The 16744-nt window shown below is 38.2% G+C and overlaps 1 protein-coding gene across 1 annotated transcript in view; it reads left to right on the top strand.

Annotated features, from left to right (window-relative positions):
- Positions 1-16744, top strand: part of LOC134315046 (CUB and sushi domain-containing protein 1-like) — a 739302-nt gene that overhangs the window by 608623 nt on the left and 113935 nt on the right. The window contains exons 31-33 of the mRNA XM_062995960.1: positions 5234-5350; positions 9097-9210; positions 14142-14237. Coding sequence (XP_062852030.1) covers positions 5234-5350; positions 9097-9210; positions 14142-14237 — 327 coding nt within the window. The remainder of the gene's footprint in view (positions 1-5233; positions 5351-9096; positions 9211-14141; positions 14238-16744) is intronic.

Below are 16744 nucleotides of genomic sequence, written 5' to 3'. Positions count from 1 at the left end.
GTGTGCAAATAAGAAGGGGTCGGTGGACTCTGCATGCATTAGAGGGAGCGTGAGGCAGGTGAAAATACCCCCCTCGAACATGACTGGAGTCTCCAGCAGCGGACGACGAATTGACTACGCTAAATTGAGAGAAAATGGGAAAATATGTTCAATGAATAGACCAGATTTAATCATTACAATTTTAAACCATTATTTTTATCGTCATTTGGAGCATCTCCTAGGTCAGGTACAATTATTGAAGAAAAAATTGTTAAGGTGCAGGATAACTAAAATGTTTGAAATGGGCTATACTGCTTTAAAAGATCAGAAACACATACAGTACCACTATAAACATCATAAGCATGGCTTTGTATTCAATGCACAACCATCAGTCAATATAAAATCAATAAGAGCAGCCAGCCAGAAGCATTTAAAAGTATGAACTAGTTTTTCATGAATGGATAGCACATGTCTTATTTTTTCTACATTTCTCCCATGATAAAATGCAGTTTTTGGGTATGCACAAACAAAATGACAAACCATTATGTATTACTGAACAATGGTCCAGTTCTTGGTTAATATCAGCAAGCTTAACTAGACTTAGTACTCAATATTTTTACATCTGTTTCAAATTCGAGTTTATTGTTTTGTGTCTTTAATAATTTTTGGATCCTCTATTGCGTGTTTTTACATTAAAGTCTGAATCTGTAAATAAAGTAACAATGATGAGGGACTTAACACAGAACCTTGTTGGACACCATAATTTTAGGCTCTGAATAGTCTGATGCAAATAATTGCTCAGTCTGTCAAGTAAGATCTTCAGCACTGCTTAAAATCATCACTAATTGGTTTAATTAAGTGCATATTTACTTCTATTAATAGAACCTGCTTGTAAATTTGTTTGCATAATAAGCAAAAAGAGTGATATGGTCAAAGACATAAAAGAAAGTTTGATATCTAGACAGGTGGAAATGTTAGCATCAGCCTATTTTTTTACTATTATTCTTTTTTCCTTCTTCCCTCTTTGCAACCTTGTTCTCACAGGGGCATTGCGATCAGATGAAGGAACTGTGCACTGCTTGCCAAACCCACAGGCTTAGCACTAGGTCTGATGTGCAGCGAATCTCAATCAAAGATCGTTGTAGCAAAGGCCGGAGGGATGAAAGAAAAAAAAGGGAAGAGGATAGAAATCACAGGTTGAAAGAATGGACATTTTGAGAAGGGGGTGGGTGGTGGAAGCATTGTTTATGGCAGTAAATGATAGCCAGGGGTTAACCAAGAATTTAGGATGCAGAGAACTAGGAATGCAAATGTGCACATTTATATGTGGATGTTGGCAGCCTTAATCCAAAACCATAAGTAATAATGTGCTGTTGGCTCCTCTGTGCTGACCCCTTACATAATATCCTAATTATTAAGATCATGTGTTTGTCACACTCTAACACACACTATTCCATTTATCTGGCAACAGTTTGGTGAAGCCTTTTTACAGTTTCAGCTTGGCTGTGCCACTATGCACAAAGTATGATCTATAAAGACATAGTCTGAGCGGTTTGATGTGAAGAATCTCAACTCCTGCAAAGAGCTCTGACCCCAACCCCACTTCTTATCCAATATAATTGCCTTAGCACATACTGTACATGCTCTTTGGACTGAAACAGCACAAATTCCCACACATTCCACAATCTTCTCTAAAAAACACTTTCTCTAAAAAGTGGAGGCTGTAAAAACCTTACTTACTCTCTCACTAAGCCGCTTATCCTAAACAAGGTTGCGAGGGTGCTGGAGCTTATCCCAGCTCTTTGTGGGCGCAAGGCACACAGAAACACCCAGGACAGGGCGCCAGTCTATCGCAGGGCAGACACACAAACACAGACACACATCTAAGGGCAATTTTAGTGTCTGCAATTGACCTGACTGCACGTCTTTGGACTGTGGGAGGAAACCGGAGCTCCCAGAGGAAACCCACATGGATACAGGGAAAACATGCAAACTTTACAAAGAAAGGACCCAGACCACCTGACCTTGGAATCGAACCCAGGACCTTCTTGCTGTAGATACAGTGCAGTGCTACCCACCAAGCCACCATGTTGCCCTGCAATAGCTTACAAGGTGAAATCATTCCATATTAATGCATAGTTTTGTAATAAAATTCAACAAAATGCCTACATACCTATGACTTTTCTTTTGTTTTCTATGACGGCTGTAGATTTAACTTCAGGGGTTGCATTTATTCGCAAGGGCATTAGTGAGGTCAGGCTCTGTTAACCTACCCACTAACTTGGTAGTGTGTTTTTTTAACCAAGTAGAGATGATTTATGTGCCATGTTTTTCAGCAGTTCATCCTGTTCTTGTACTTGTGTGAGAAAATGATTTGATAATTTTATATCTGTCCATTTTATAATATCTCATACAGTAAACCGGGCCAGCTCAGATAGATATTTTGTTAGTGCTACATTCATTTGGAAAGATGGGCAGATTGGTAGATTCTCTACATGTGATCCTTGCAGTTTATTATGACTCATAGTAGTGTTAAAAGAATAGCTGCAGTGGCTGTGATTTGCTTTTATTGCCATTATATAGAGCAATGCAGAGGTTAACTGTGACCCGTTTCAGTAAAAACTGAAAAAAGATGCTCTAGCAAATAATAGTCTTGTTCTGCACTTATTTATCATTTATGAAGAACAGTTAGACCACAACTATTAAACCAAACCATACTGGAAGTGTTTTTGCAGTGAACAGTTAAGGAATCACATGACACTAATACTATTATGTATAACTGTTAAAAGCATAAAGAGATTATTGGCTTTGTCTGAGGAAGGGGACATGATTGAGGCAACAAAGGTGTTTAAATAAAACCAGTTTAAACCAAAATAAAACCAATTTAATATTGTGTGGCAGATTTGCACTGGAATAAAAACAAAACATTTTGAAAATAGTTTCTTTTTCTTCCTTTCTACAAAGACAATTTAACAGCTTGGATAAAAGCATTAATAATATATAGATAATAATATTAATGCCCTTTGAAAGTTCTAGAAAATTGCATAATGGTGATAGTTTAAGGAGTCTTTTAATTAAACTAGTCTTATACACTGATCAGCCATAAAATTAAAACCACCTCCTTGTTTCTACACACACTGTCTATTTTATCAGCTCCACTTACCATATAGAAGCACTTTGTAGTTCTACAATTACTGATTGTAGTTCATCTATTTCTGTACATACTTTTTTAGCCTGCTTTTACCCTGTTCTTCAATGGTCAGGACCCCCACTGGACCATCACACAGCAGGTATTATTTGGGTTGTGGATCATTCTCAGCACTGCAGTGACAATGACATGGTGGTGGTGTGTTAGTGTGTGTTGTGCTGGTATGAGTGGATCAGACACAGCAGCGCTGCTGGAGTTTTTAAATACCATGTCTACTCACTGTCCACTCTATTAGACACTCCTACCTAGTTGGTCCACCTTGTAGATGTAAAGTCAGAGACGATCGCTCATCTATTGCTGCTGTTTGAGTTGGTCATCTTCTAGACCTTCATCAGTGGTCACAGGATGCTGCCCACAGGGCACTGTTGGCTGGATATTTTTGGTTGGTGGAGTGGACTATTCTCAGTCCAGCAGTGACAGTGAGGTGTTTAAAAACTCCATCAGCGCTCAGAGTGTAGAAACAGAGTGTAGAAACAAGGAGGAGGTTTTAATGTTATGGCTGATCGGTGTATGTAGTTCTGATAAGGTAGGTTTACCCAATAAAATAACTACTAATGTTATAGTTAAAATATTGGCTCTAAGTTTGACTCTGCAGAATGATGGTCATGTAAAAATAAGTTACACTAACATTACATTGGTGAGAATATACAAAAAGCGTAGTAATTATGCATTAGACTGGCTATCTGCATTTATATTAAAATATAGTATGACAGACAGTATGAACCCAGGACATTTAGTTTTTTGTCTGGTCAACTAAATAATGACGTGGTTTTAAATTGTTGATGTAAACAGGTGACTGTAATCGTGATTTGGTACAGAAGCAGTAAGCACAAAGCACAGATGGGCAGATCTTCAGTTTGTCAACAAATGCATAAGCGAATTATTTAAATGTTTAAAAACAATGTTCCTTAAAGAAAGATTGGAAAGGATTTGCATATTTCTCCCTCTACAGTTGATAATATATTTAAATGATTTAAGGAATCTTGTGCGCAAGTCTAGCTGAACACCTATAATCTCTGATCCCACAGAAGGCACTGCATCAAAAACCAGGAATCAATAGCTGATAGAACCACATGGGCAAGGGCTTATTTTTTGCAAACTCTGTTAAGCGCTGTAAAATGCAGTTACATTCACAAATGCACTTAAAACTTTGAAAAAAGCCATATGTTTACTGTGCAGAAGTAGTGTTGAGCTCTCTGGACTAGGGGTCATCTGGGATGGACCATCACAAAGTGGAAACGTGTTATGGTCAGACAAATCAGTATTTCAGATCTTTTTTCAAAGAAATGGATGCCGTGTGCTCTGGACCAAAGATGAAAACACCATCCAGACTGTTATCAGCAACACATCCAAAAGCCAGGGTCTGTCATGATTGTGTCAGTGCCCTGGGAAAAGGTAATTTACACTGCTATGATGAAAAGTAAAAGTACAATGAAATTTTAGAGCTACATATTATGCCCTTAAGACGACATCTTTCCCAGGGACGTCCATGCATTTTTCAACAAGACAATGCAAAACCACATGCTGCACACATTACAAAGGCATGGCTGAGGAAGACGAGGGTACAGGTACTGGACTGACCTGCTTAAAGTCCTGACCTGTCCCCAATAGAGAATGTGTAGAGAATTTTGAAATGAAAAATGAGAGAACAGCAGCACCATATTGTAGCACAACTTAAGATGTGTTTTCAGGAGGAATGAGACAAAATAACATCTCAAACACTTCATAACTCGATATATTTAGTGTTTTTTAAATGTTGTGAGAAGGAATGGCAACATTACAAAGTCGTAAACTCTATTTTTGAAATGTGTTACAGGCCTGAAATGCAGAAATGGATGTATATTAACAAATGAAATTAAGTTGACCAGACAAAATATCTTTGGTTCATACTATCTGTAATGAAAGTACAAGTCAGAGTAAACTTGACTTGATTGTGCTGTGAATGTCTCGCTCCAGACTTCCAGACATCCTGTATTGAGTAGATAGAATTTAACTGGCTCTCTGGCAATATATTAAAGTGGTTAACATGGGCTTCTCTCTTTTCAGCTCCTTGCGGTGGTCAGTACACAGGATCGGAAGGAGTAGTCCTGTCTCCAAACTATCCTCATAATTACACTACAGGCCAAACGTGCTTGTACTACATTACAGTCTCTAGAGAATTTGGTAAGTAAAACAGTTTTAATTTAGTTAATATAGTTTCTGAAACTTGAGTCATTTATTTCCATCTTTGCACGATGTTGCTTGGCCTTCTGTAGTAGCATGTCATCACACAAAGCTAAAACCTGTTTTAATATAGTCACAATTGTGATATTACCATTTTAATGTTGATTTAAATCATTGTATTTTCAGCAACCTATTTAAAAATTGCAAATTATATATGCATTTACATTTACATTTTCGGCATTTAGCAGACGCTTTTATCCAAAGCGACCTACAGTTATGACTGAACACAACTTTGAGCAATTGAGGGTTAAGGGCCTTGCTCAGGGGCCCAACAGTGGCAACTTGGTGGTGGTGGGACTTGAACTGGCAACCTTTTGATTACTAGTCCAGTACCTTAACCACTGAGCTATCACTGCCCTTATATGCAAAATATACTGTATGTCAGAAAATAAACAAGCTCATTAATGACAAGTTAGCCTAGTTGTTTTGGTCACTGTCAGAAACTGGGGAAATTTTAGCATTCTAAGTGTCTAAGTGTAATTTGATTCCTTGAGATTTTAATTACTGTGATTAAATATTTACAAAAGAACTATGAAAACTGAGGCACCCAGGTGGCACAGCGGGATATCTCAATATGCTAGGGCGGGATGCCCGGACTATGTGGGTGGGGTCTTCAAAACTCTGTGTAAGGACCCTGATTTGCGATAGAGAGGCGCCTGTGCAGATTGCATAGGTGAAAAAAGGCCCCGCTAAGGACTGCAGGCAGGTCGGAGGAGGCGTGAGCAGCAATATACCCACCTCGACTGCAACCAGAGATCCACAAGCAGCGGAAGACAGAATGACTACACTAAATTGGGAAAAAATGCATAAATAAAATAGAAAAACAGGCATGGTGGCAAATAAACGTTCAGCAGCCCAGACAACTTAACATCAATGTAAATAATAAATGCTTATATTGGTCACCAGTAAACAAAAACAGAAACTTCTTCTACTTCTTAGTTCTTCTTATTTCTTGTGCTTGTGCTTGACTGACCTGCCTGCAGTCTAGATCTGACTTCTATGTATGCTATGTCATGAACTGGAGAATCAGACAACAGTGACCTTAAACTGTTGAGCAGCTGAAGTCTTGTATCAAGCGAGAATTGTCATAAATGTAATTAGTGGGTGGCACGGTGGCACGGTGGCTTGGTGGGTAGCACTGTCGCCTCACAGCAAGAAGGTCCTGGGTTCGATCCCCAGGTGGGGCAGTCCGGGTCCTTTCTGTGTGGAGTTTGCATGTTTTCCCCGTTTGTGCGTGGGTTTACTCCGGGAGCTCCGGTTTCCTCCCACAGTCCAAAGACATGCAGTCAGGTTAATTGGAGACACTCATCTATCCTATAGGTGAATGGGTGTGTGTGTGTGTGTGTGTGTATGTGTATGTGTATGTGCGTCTGCCATGCAATGGACTGGCGCCCCATCCAAGGTGTTACTGTGTTCCTTGCGCCCACTGAAAAGCTGGGATAGGCTTATTTATTTTTAATTATTTTCATAAAGGTTGTCTTAGTAAACAGGATAAACACAACTTCTTAATCTGCTTTCAGAATCGTATAGAGCCATATAAGCCACCGTCTACATAAAATAATAAAATCTAGTAGACACTGTATCTCATATCACAGTAACACTTGAAATGTTCAGTCCCAGTTGCTAATTTTTGCACAGGGTTAACCTGGAAGCAGAAATGAAATTCTTCAGCTCTGATATTTACAGAAAGCAGCGTAAGCTTCCTCATGGGCTCATGCTGAAGACAAGGGCAAACATCTAATTAAAGAGCAGATAATAGAGTCATTGGGCTGCTCGGTGGCTCCCTGCAATGCCAGATCTTATGTCGGCTGTTTCGACGCTTGTCCTGTACCAGTAATTGGCCACCATCTCCTTTCCAGCATGCTGTGTATGACCTCTGGCACTCCTGACAGCTTTATGTCACCTAAGCCCTGTCTCGAGATCAAGGGCGACGTGCAGCTCCCTGCAGAGTGAACACTTACATTACAGGTGTAATGATAGTGGTAGAGCATGAAGGAAGTGCTAATGCATACAGAATTACAACATATGGCCGGTTACACTGTAAGACATGTTAAGTGGTTCCATCTGGAATTTCCTAGGGTGCAGTTACTTTTTCTCTACTGAGACATATAGCTGCCATATGCTGCATCTAATGTTGGGTTTGGTAAAGATTTTTTATTATTATTATGGTTTAACAAGCTTATATTCAGTAGCCCACCTACTTTTAATTATATAGTATGTTTACTTAAGTCACTGCTGTACTTATGAACTGCTTATTACCCCAAAGTGATGTATTAATTAATGTGTTAATTTATTACTAATCATTCATCTAATCATATATAATTTATCTATTAAAGCAATTTGACGTAGTGATCTATGTGGATCTGGATTCATTAGTGCCACGTCTAACTCCCTGAGCCCAGTGTAACAGATGAAGTCTTTCCAAATACATACATTTACTGACTGTAGTGTATGCAATCTTGATTATAAAAACACAGTACACAAGCATAATGTTAGTCCTGTCTGTGCCCTGACTGGTTGCTTGATTAAAAATAATAATAAGCAGAATATTATGTTTTACCCCCGGTGGTGTGTAAATATTTTCAAATAATAATAATAATAATAATAATAATGATAATAATAATAATAATAACAACAACAATAATAATAATAATAATAATAATAGCAATAGTAAAATAATAATAATAATAATAATAATAATGATAATAATAATAATAGCAACAGTAAAATAATAATAATAGTAATAATAATAATAATAATAATAATCATATTAGCAATAGTAAAATAATAATAATAATAATAGCAATAGTAAAATAATAATAATAGCAATAGTAAAATAATAATAATAATAATAATAGCAACAGTAAATTAATAATAATAATAATAATAATAGCAACAGTACAATAATAATAATAATAATAGCAACAGTACAATAATAATAATAATAATAGCAACAGTAAAATAATAATAATAATAATAAAAATAATAAGTATTATTATTATTATTATTATTATCATTACTGTTATTATTATTATAAAACATGGTTATAAAAATAAATAAATAAATTAATTAATTTTAAAAATATCATGTTAAAAAGCTAATATCCAATACATTTTCTACATTTTATTGCATGTTTTTGTAAGTGCAATCATTTTTCACATCTTTTACAGATTAAATACACACTTACTGCTTAAGATTATAGAAAATAAATGTTGTGTCAGTGGTCCAATGACCAAGCCCACCACTGCTTTCAAGTTTTAATCTCAGCTGTGCTATCAACCTGGCTCGGTGTCCTGTTGTCAAAGTTGGCTGTGTCTTAGGGAGGGAGGTTGATTTGGTTACTCATTGCTGCTACAAGTAGGACCTCTGGTGGCTGGCTGAGGCACATGTATGAGTAGTGGGATGTGTGTATACATCCTAGTACACCAAATAATTTTTATTTTTTATCTAATGTGAGTAAATATGATTATATATAATAATATTATATAAGGCATATTGTCTAAGCTGAAAAAAGAACACCCCTGACCCCTGGCATTGATGAATAAGGAAAATGTCTAAATACCCTTGGTTCCTGCACCAGTCACTGACCTGAGACAGGAAGTCATGTTATTTTGCCATGCTCTATCTCCTGTAGTGAAATGACATGGATGTGCTGCTCAATCTATTTAATTATTTCTTCTTCCCAGTGGTCTTTGGGCAGTTTGCCTACTTCCAGACAGCTATGAATGACTCGGTTGAACTCTTTGATGGACCAAACCAAAATGCCAGGCTGCTGAGCTCTCTGGCCGGCTCACATTCTGGTAAGTTGTGCTTGTTTTTGCTTTGGGTTTGCTAATAAAAGCTCAAACGCTTAAAGAGATGAAAAATGAAGTGACATATGCAGCCTCTGCATTAAGCAGCGAAGACAATTAAGTGCATGCAATTTCCCAGCAAAGAGGGTCATGAACAGCTCTTAATGGCTTTATTCTGGAATAAAAACTGGGGCCCTGTGGGAGCACTGCTTAAGCTTGTCTTTAGTCATCATTTTAACTTCTTTCGAACCTGGCATTTTTTCCTGTTTAATTGTGCTCTTGTCAGCAACTCGGTCAAGATCAATGCGCTATGCCTTTTATGTCTATTTGACATCATAATTTTTTATCCATGGCTCTTTAGGTGGTTGTCATTAGCCATTCTAATGCATTAATTTTTTGCAGTTCCCATTAAAATGAATGCGTTCTTGAGGTACTGTTTCGCACAGCTTTATTGTTGGGTTTGCCGTTAACAATGAAAGGTAATAAAGCGCTAAAAAGAAATCGCCCTTAATTCTAGATTCTTCCCAGGATTGATGAAGGCCATTGGACGTAAACTATCTGTATGGCACTTTGATGCTTTCTACTTTTTATGGTCCACCGTGCAACAATATAATCCCTCAAAGATGTGCTGTAAATTCTGTCTCAGCCTTTAAGTCCAGCAGGCCAGAAATCCTGCTTGGCCTGTCAGTTCATGCTAAAGTCTTTAACCCTGCTCATACCACCCAGCATTCAGCAAAATCACTAATATTGATCTTTGTTTTCTTTCATAATTATTGCTCTTGTTTATCTTTCAAGTTTTTAGACTCCAGTATTTTCTTTTTGTCAGTTTAATGTCCATATGCTGTCAAATTTTACACAGGTGGTTGAGGAGGGCTGCTGGCTAGCTGATGCCTCCTCTGTCACATGAGGCTGCCAGCCACATCTTTACACTGGCAGCATATATACACTGATCAGCCATATTAAAACCTCCTCCTTGTTTCTACACTCACTGTCCATTTTATCAGCTTCACTTACCATATAGAAGCACTTTAAAGTTCTACAATTACTGACTGTAGTCCATCTATTTCTCTACATATCTTTTTATCCTGATTTCAGTGGATGATTCTCAGCACTGCAGTGACACTGACATGGTGGTGGTGTGTTAGTGTGTGTTGTGCTGGTATGAGTCACAGGACTCTGCCCACGGGGCACTGTTGACTGGATATATTTTTGGTTGGTGGACTATTCTCAGCCCAGCAGTGACAGTGAGTCCAGCAGTGACACCACCGCCATGTCAGTGTCATTGCAGTGCTGAGAATGACCCACCACCTAAATAATACCTACTCTGTAGTGGTCCTGGCCATTGAAGAACAGCATGAAAGGGGGCTAACAAAGCATGCAGAGAAATAGATGGACTACAGTAAGTAATTGTAGAACTACAAAGTGCTTCTATATGGTAAGATGAGCTGATAAAATGGACAGTGAGTTTAGAAACAAGGAGGTGGTTTTAATGTTATGGCGGATCGGTGTATACAGATGCATCTCAATAAATTAGAATATCATCGAAAAGTTCATTTATTTTAGTAATTTAATTTAAAAAGTGAAAATCATATATTATATTGATTCATTAAACACAGAGTGATATATTTCAAGTGTTGATTTCTTTCAATTTATATGATTTTGGCTTACAGCTAATGAAAACCCAAAAATCAGTATCTCAAAAAATTTAAATATTGTGAAAAAGTTCAATATTGTAGACTCATTGTGTCACACTCTAATCAGCTAGCCAACACAAAACACCTGCAAGAGATTCCTAAGCCTTTAAATGGTCCCTCCGTCTGCTTCAGTAGGCTACACAATCATTGACACCCTTTACAAGGAGGGTACGCCACAAAAGGTCATTGCTAAAGAAGCTGGCTGTTCACAGAGTGCTGTATCCAAGCATATTAGTGGACAGTTGAGGGGAAGGAAAAAGTGTGGTAGAAAAAGGTGCACAAGCAACAGGGATAACCACAGCCTTGAAAGAATTGTCAAGAAAAAGCCATTTGACCCAGAGACAAGGTCAGAAGCGTCTTACCTGGCCTAGGAGAAAAAGGACTGGACTGTTTCTCAGTGGCCCAAAGTCCTGTTTTCAGATGAAAATTTATTGTGCATTTTATTTGGAAATCATGGTCCCAGAGTCTGGAGAAAGAGTCGAGAGGCATATAATCTAATTTGCTTGAGGTCCAGTGTGAAATTTACACAGTCAGTGATGGTTTGGGGAGCCATGTCATTTGCTGATGTTGGTCCACTTGTGTTATATCAAGTTCAAAGTCAGAGCAGCCATCTACCAGGAGCACTTCATGCTTCCCTCTGCTGACAAGCTTCATGGAGATGCTGATTTAATTTTCCAGCAGGACTTGGCACCTGCCCACACTGCCAAAAGTACCAATAACTGGTTTAATAACCACAATATCACTGTGCTTGATTGGCCAGCAGACTCCCCTGACCGAAACCCCATAGAGAATCTGTGGGGTATTGTCAAGAGGAAGCTGAGAGACACCAGACCCAACAATGCAGATGAGCTGAAGGCCACTATAAAAGCAACCTGGGCTTCCATAACACCTCAGCAGTGCCACAGGCTGATTGCCTTCATGCCACGCCGCATTGATGTAGTAATTCATGCGAAAGAAGCCCTGACCAAGTACTGAGTGCATATACTGTACATACTTTTCAGTAGACCAACATTTCTGTATTAAAAAGCCTTTTTTTATTGGTCTTATGTAATATTCAAATTTTTTGAGATACTGATTTTTGGGTTTTCATTAGCTGTAAGCCATGATCATAAAAATTTTAAGAAATTAACGCTTGAAATTTATCACTGTGTTTAATGAATCTATAAAATATATGAGTTTTACTTTTTCAATTAAATTACTGAAATAAATGATGATTTTCGATGATATTCTAATTTATTGAGATGCATATATGGAGTTTTGCACTATTCTGCACTATCCTTCATTTAGAATGTTCTGCCACTCAAAGGGTTGATTTTTGATTAAACAAAACATTACACAATGAAAACAAATTATCTAAAATTTTATTTTATTTAACACACACACATGACCCTGGTCAAAAGCAACATTCTTCTGTTGCCTACTAAATTAACAGTTTAACTAATTTAATAAATAAAACAGTGTATGTCATTTGAAACAAGCCATGATTGTATTCAGACATTGTATTTTTTCCCCCTAAGCCATTCCCAACAAAGAAGCCATAGAAAACCCAAAATTGATGATGTCATGGTGTGGGTTTTTATTAATTGCATTACTAACTAGCCCATTCTCTAGTCTGTCCATTAGTACCTGAAGTACCAAAGCATCATAAAGCCTGACCTCAAGTATTAAAGTTTCTACTCCACCCAGCAGTTATGAAGAACTTTACGAGCAATCAGAATAAAATCGAATGGACACCCAACCCGGCTCAGGATAATTACTATGCTTAGATGTAGAAATGCTGTTTTCTACTTGTATTGCTCAGGTTTCTTAACATGTTTCCAACAGTAACAGTTTAAAAAAAAAATCACATCATTTTATTGTGCATTTGGGTGTGCTGGAGTGGCCAAAACCTTAAATTCTGTTTAAAACATTTTGATTCAAAGTGTCATAAGCACACACAAATGGCTATTTTAATCAGCCTCTGCTGTAAGCTTTAACAGCCTTTGGTCTTCTGGGAAGTCCCCAAGTTTTTGTAGTGTTCTCTGGAAGTTTGGACTCATTTGGTTAAAAGAGCATTTTGTGAGGTGTACCCCAAAGGAAAAGTTCTGTGCAGGCAAGCAAAGTTCCTCCAGATGAGAGTGGTCCAGTCCTGTGTTCATGGAAAGGACATTACCCAAACTGTTGATAAGTTAAAAGCATAAAATTAATATCATTATTTTGTATATGTTAACTCCTGCTGAGTGTTGCTGAACATCTGATCTTAAACTTTCGGAGAGGTATGCACAAAGCTCCACCTACCATACAGATGAACTTTTTGGGTATATAATGACTGACACTTTGTCAATTTACTCTACCCTGTTTATCAAATAAAAGGGACCCAGTTATTTGGGTAGTGAACCATTCTCAGCACTGCAAAGATACTTAAATGGTAGTAATATGGTAGCATGTGTTATATAAGTTTAGCAGGTGCCGCAATGTTGCCGAGATTGCAGGGGGAATAATAATGCTCCAATGGGTGGCGCAACACTAAACCACCATTGCTAAGATCCTGGTTGAAATAACAGCAGTGCTATTGGTCAGTCGTCTACAGACATAATGTGGGAAGGGGGAGGGGTTATAGTCAAAACTCTGCGATGGGTATTTCTGCCCCCGCAACCCTGACCAAACTAGATCAATTGATGAAAATGAAATGAAAAGGCTCAAACATCATCTAGTCTGTGGTGGTCCTATAGGGTTAATTAATAAATGGTCACTGAATATATACCCACAACGCATATGTATGGTAAGTGAAGCATATCAAATAATGAATGAATGAAAGTACCAGATGTAATAAAGTGCTTAGTAATTCTATATTCTGATTTCTTTTTTAATGTAATTGTCTAGAAATATATAAAAGCTTAATTTTATTACTTTATATATTTTGTGGACCTATTAGGTTACACTCAAACCATGCAATAGCTTGAGATATGTTCAGCGCATTAATACATAAACAGTTGTTTGGCTCATGGTTTACAGTTTAGGCATTCCTGCCCTACAGAGACCAGATTTTTCCAGAGTTTAGCTATTAATCTGTAGATGGCCCTTTGCTTTCCCATGTCTCCTTTCCCCCCTGCCTTTCAGTATGTCCAGAAGGGACAGTTTGGTTATTAAGCCATCAGTCTTATATAGTAGCTTAAAGTTCACTGTGGTTTATAACAGTGCATTTGATGTGACATGCAACTCTCAGGAAGTTTGATGTGATTATTTGGCATATCTTTCTTACTGCAGGCGAGACCTTGCCCTTGGCCACTTCCAACCAGATTATGCTGAGGTTCACCGCCAAGAGTGGCCCTTCCACCAGGGGATTCCATTTTGTTTACCAAGGTATGCATGCCCTCACTTCTCATGAAATTGATTGAGGCCAAAAGCTCATATTGATCCAGTGGTGCTTAGCTCCTTTGTTGCATTGTGGGCAAGGGTTTTTTTTTAACATGAGAGTATGTGCTTGGTTCAATTTCTATATAAATGTTTTACCCTGTTATTCTTTGTTAATTCTCACTGACTAGCTTGTGTCTCCCCTTTAAGCGAGTAAGGGCTAGCGTGACACAAAGCTGGTCACCCCATCTGGGCCAGACCGAGCAGCCCAGTGTCACAGGTGTGTCAACATAAGAGCTGGCAAGTGTGAAAGGGAGAAACTGATATACATATAGAAGAACTTCCACTTGAAGCGAATTAACACTTACGAGGTGCCTCTGTGCCCCCTTTGCCAGTCAAATGGCAGAGCAGGAGAACATGACTTCTTAATTACTGAACTGCAGCTGCTGCCATGTTGCAGTTATCAGTGTTTTAAAATGTGCTAATTAAGATATATGGAAACTGGGTGCTCAGGTGGCGCAGCAGTAAAACACGCTAGCACACCAGAGCTGACATTTCGAACTCGTCATTTTGAATCTCAGCTCTGCCATCTGGCAGGCTGGGCGCCTACATGAACAAAAATTGGCTGTTGTTAATACAGGGTGGGAGCCGGACGGGGAATTACTACATCTGCTGGCTGATTGATGGCGCCTGCACAGAGACGAGGGATAATGTGTTTATCAGGGTGTGTCTCTCTATACACAAAGCTGATCCACATATAAACTCACCTCATGCAGGTGAAAAGATGCGGTCGGCTACTGCACATGTGTCGGAGGGGGCGTGTGTTAGTCTCGGCTCTCCTCAACCAGAGTGAAGATCAACATCAGTACAGAGGAAGCATAAAGTAATTGGATACGCTAAAGTCGGGAGAAAAAGGGGAGAAAATGCGTAAACAAACAAAAAAAGATATGTGGAAACTGTACGTCTAATACACACAAACTAAACTAATGCTGAGCTGCACTGCACCCGTCAAAGTGTAGGTGATTAGATGCATATGGCATGCTGCCCACGTGTCGGAGGGGGCATGGGTTAGCTTCGTTCTCCGAGCAGAGATCGGTATTGGTGGAGAGGAAGCATGATGCAATCGGGCAATCGGACGTGCTAAAAAGGGAGAAAAAAGGGGAGAAAATGCATAAAGACAATATTTAAATAAAACCCAATTATGATATGGCAGAACAGATCCATACAAATCAAAGATCTAATGTTACATGAATTGATCAACACTGTGACCATATAAAAAAAAGAGAAAATGAATCTAGGTTTGGAAAGTTCAAACAAGGCAAATTAGTAGTTGAAAGGGGTTGATTAAAAGGTTAACATTCTTTGGTTTTAGGTCTTCAGGGTGCTTGAAGAAAACATGGTGTCAAAACAAGATGACCATGAAGGAGTTTTAAAGACCCACCATGACTCTCAACGATAATGTGCCTTTTAAATAAGTAGATAAATAAATAACAGAGAGAGACCACAGCTCTCCTTGCTGTTCGTCTCTTGGGATTAATGTTCACCTAGATGAGCTCGTTGAGTAGCACAATTATCCACTAATGAAAGCAAATAGCTTTTCATGTGTTACATTTACTTTCGTACAAGGAAACAATGTTTTACATCAGATGAATTTTATTTATATTTAATAAGCCAATTGATAACGTCATCATTTTAACATATCAGGCATGTAACACATTCTAAAAGGTTAGGACTGAAGCAATTATGGACTAGTAATGAGGTAAAAAAGAGTCTTTGAGGAGCAAAGATGGCCACATTGTCAACAAATGAGTAAGGAAATTATTAAAATGTTTAAAAACAATGTACCTTAAAGATTGAAAGGGATTTACATTTTTCTCCTTCTTCAGTGCATAATATTATTAAACATTTTAAGGAAACTGAAGGAATTTCAGTGCAAGGGCTCAATCTAGGATGAAGCTGTTATCTCTTGTCCCTCTGACAGCACTGCATCAAGAACTGTTATATATAACCATGTGGGTGTAACAATATGGGCTATGACAAGACAAGTGCGGGCGGACACACACGCAGAGATGTATTTAACAAAAAGGGTTTAATAACAAAGACACAAGACAGATTAACATAAGACACAACCAGATACAAACACACATGACCTATGTTAAGCTATACTAAATGCTATTCTAACTGCTAAGCTAAACATACAGGAACTAAGCTACATGCTAATCAAAATGCTAATGCTAATCTAAACCTACTTAAAAAATGAACCTAAACAAATCTATACCCTAAGCTAATCTAACAGACTTACAAAGCATTAACAAGACTAAATCTGAACAAGACTTGTAATGATGAGCACACGGACAAGGGCAAACGGGATAAACAGAGCAAACTGTGGTAAACAAGGCTAACAGGGGTAACAAAGCTAAACAGGGCTAAACGGGGCTAAACGGGGCTAAACAGGGCTAAACAAGCCAAAACAAGGCTAAACAAACAAAGGCTAAGGCTAAGAAAAAAAGATTAAG

Source organism: Trichomycterus rosablanca, chromosome 5, assembly GCF_030014385.1.
Source record: "Trichomycterus rosablanca isolate fTriRos1 chromosome 5, fTriRos1.hap1, whole genome shotgun sequence".
Taxonomy (NCBI): domain Eukaryota; kingdom Metazoa; phylum Chordata; class Actinopteri; order Siluriformes; family Trichomycteridae; genus Trichomycterus; species Trichomycterus rosablanca.
The sequence above is the reverse complement of the archived record's forward strand: the minus strand, read 5'-3'. Positions and strand labels throughout refer to the sequence as shown.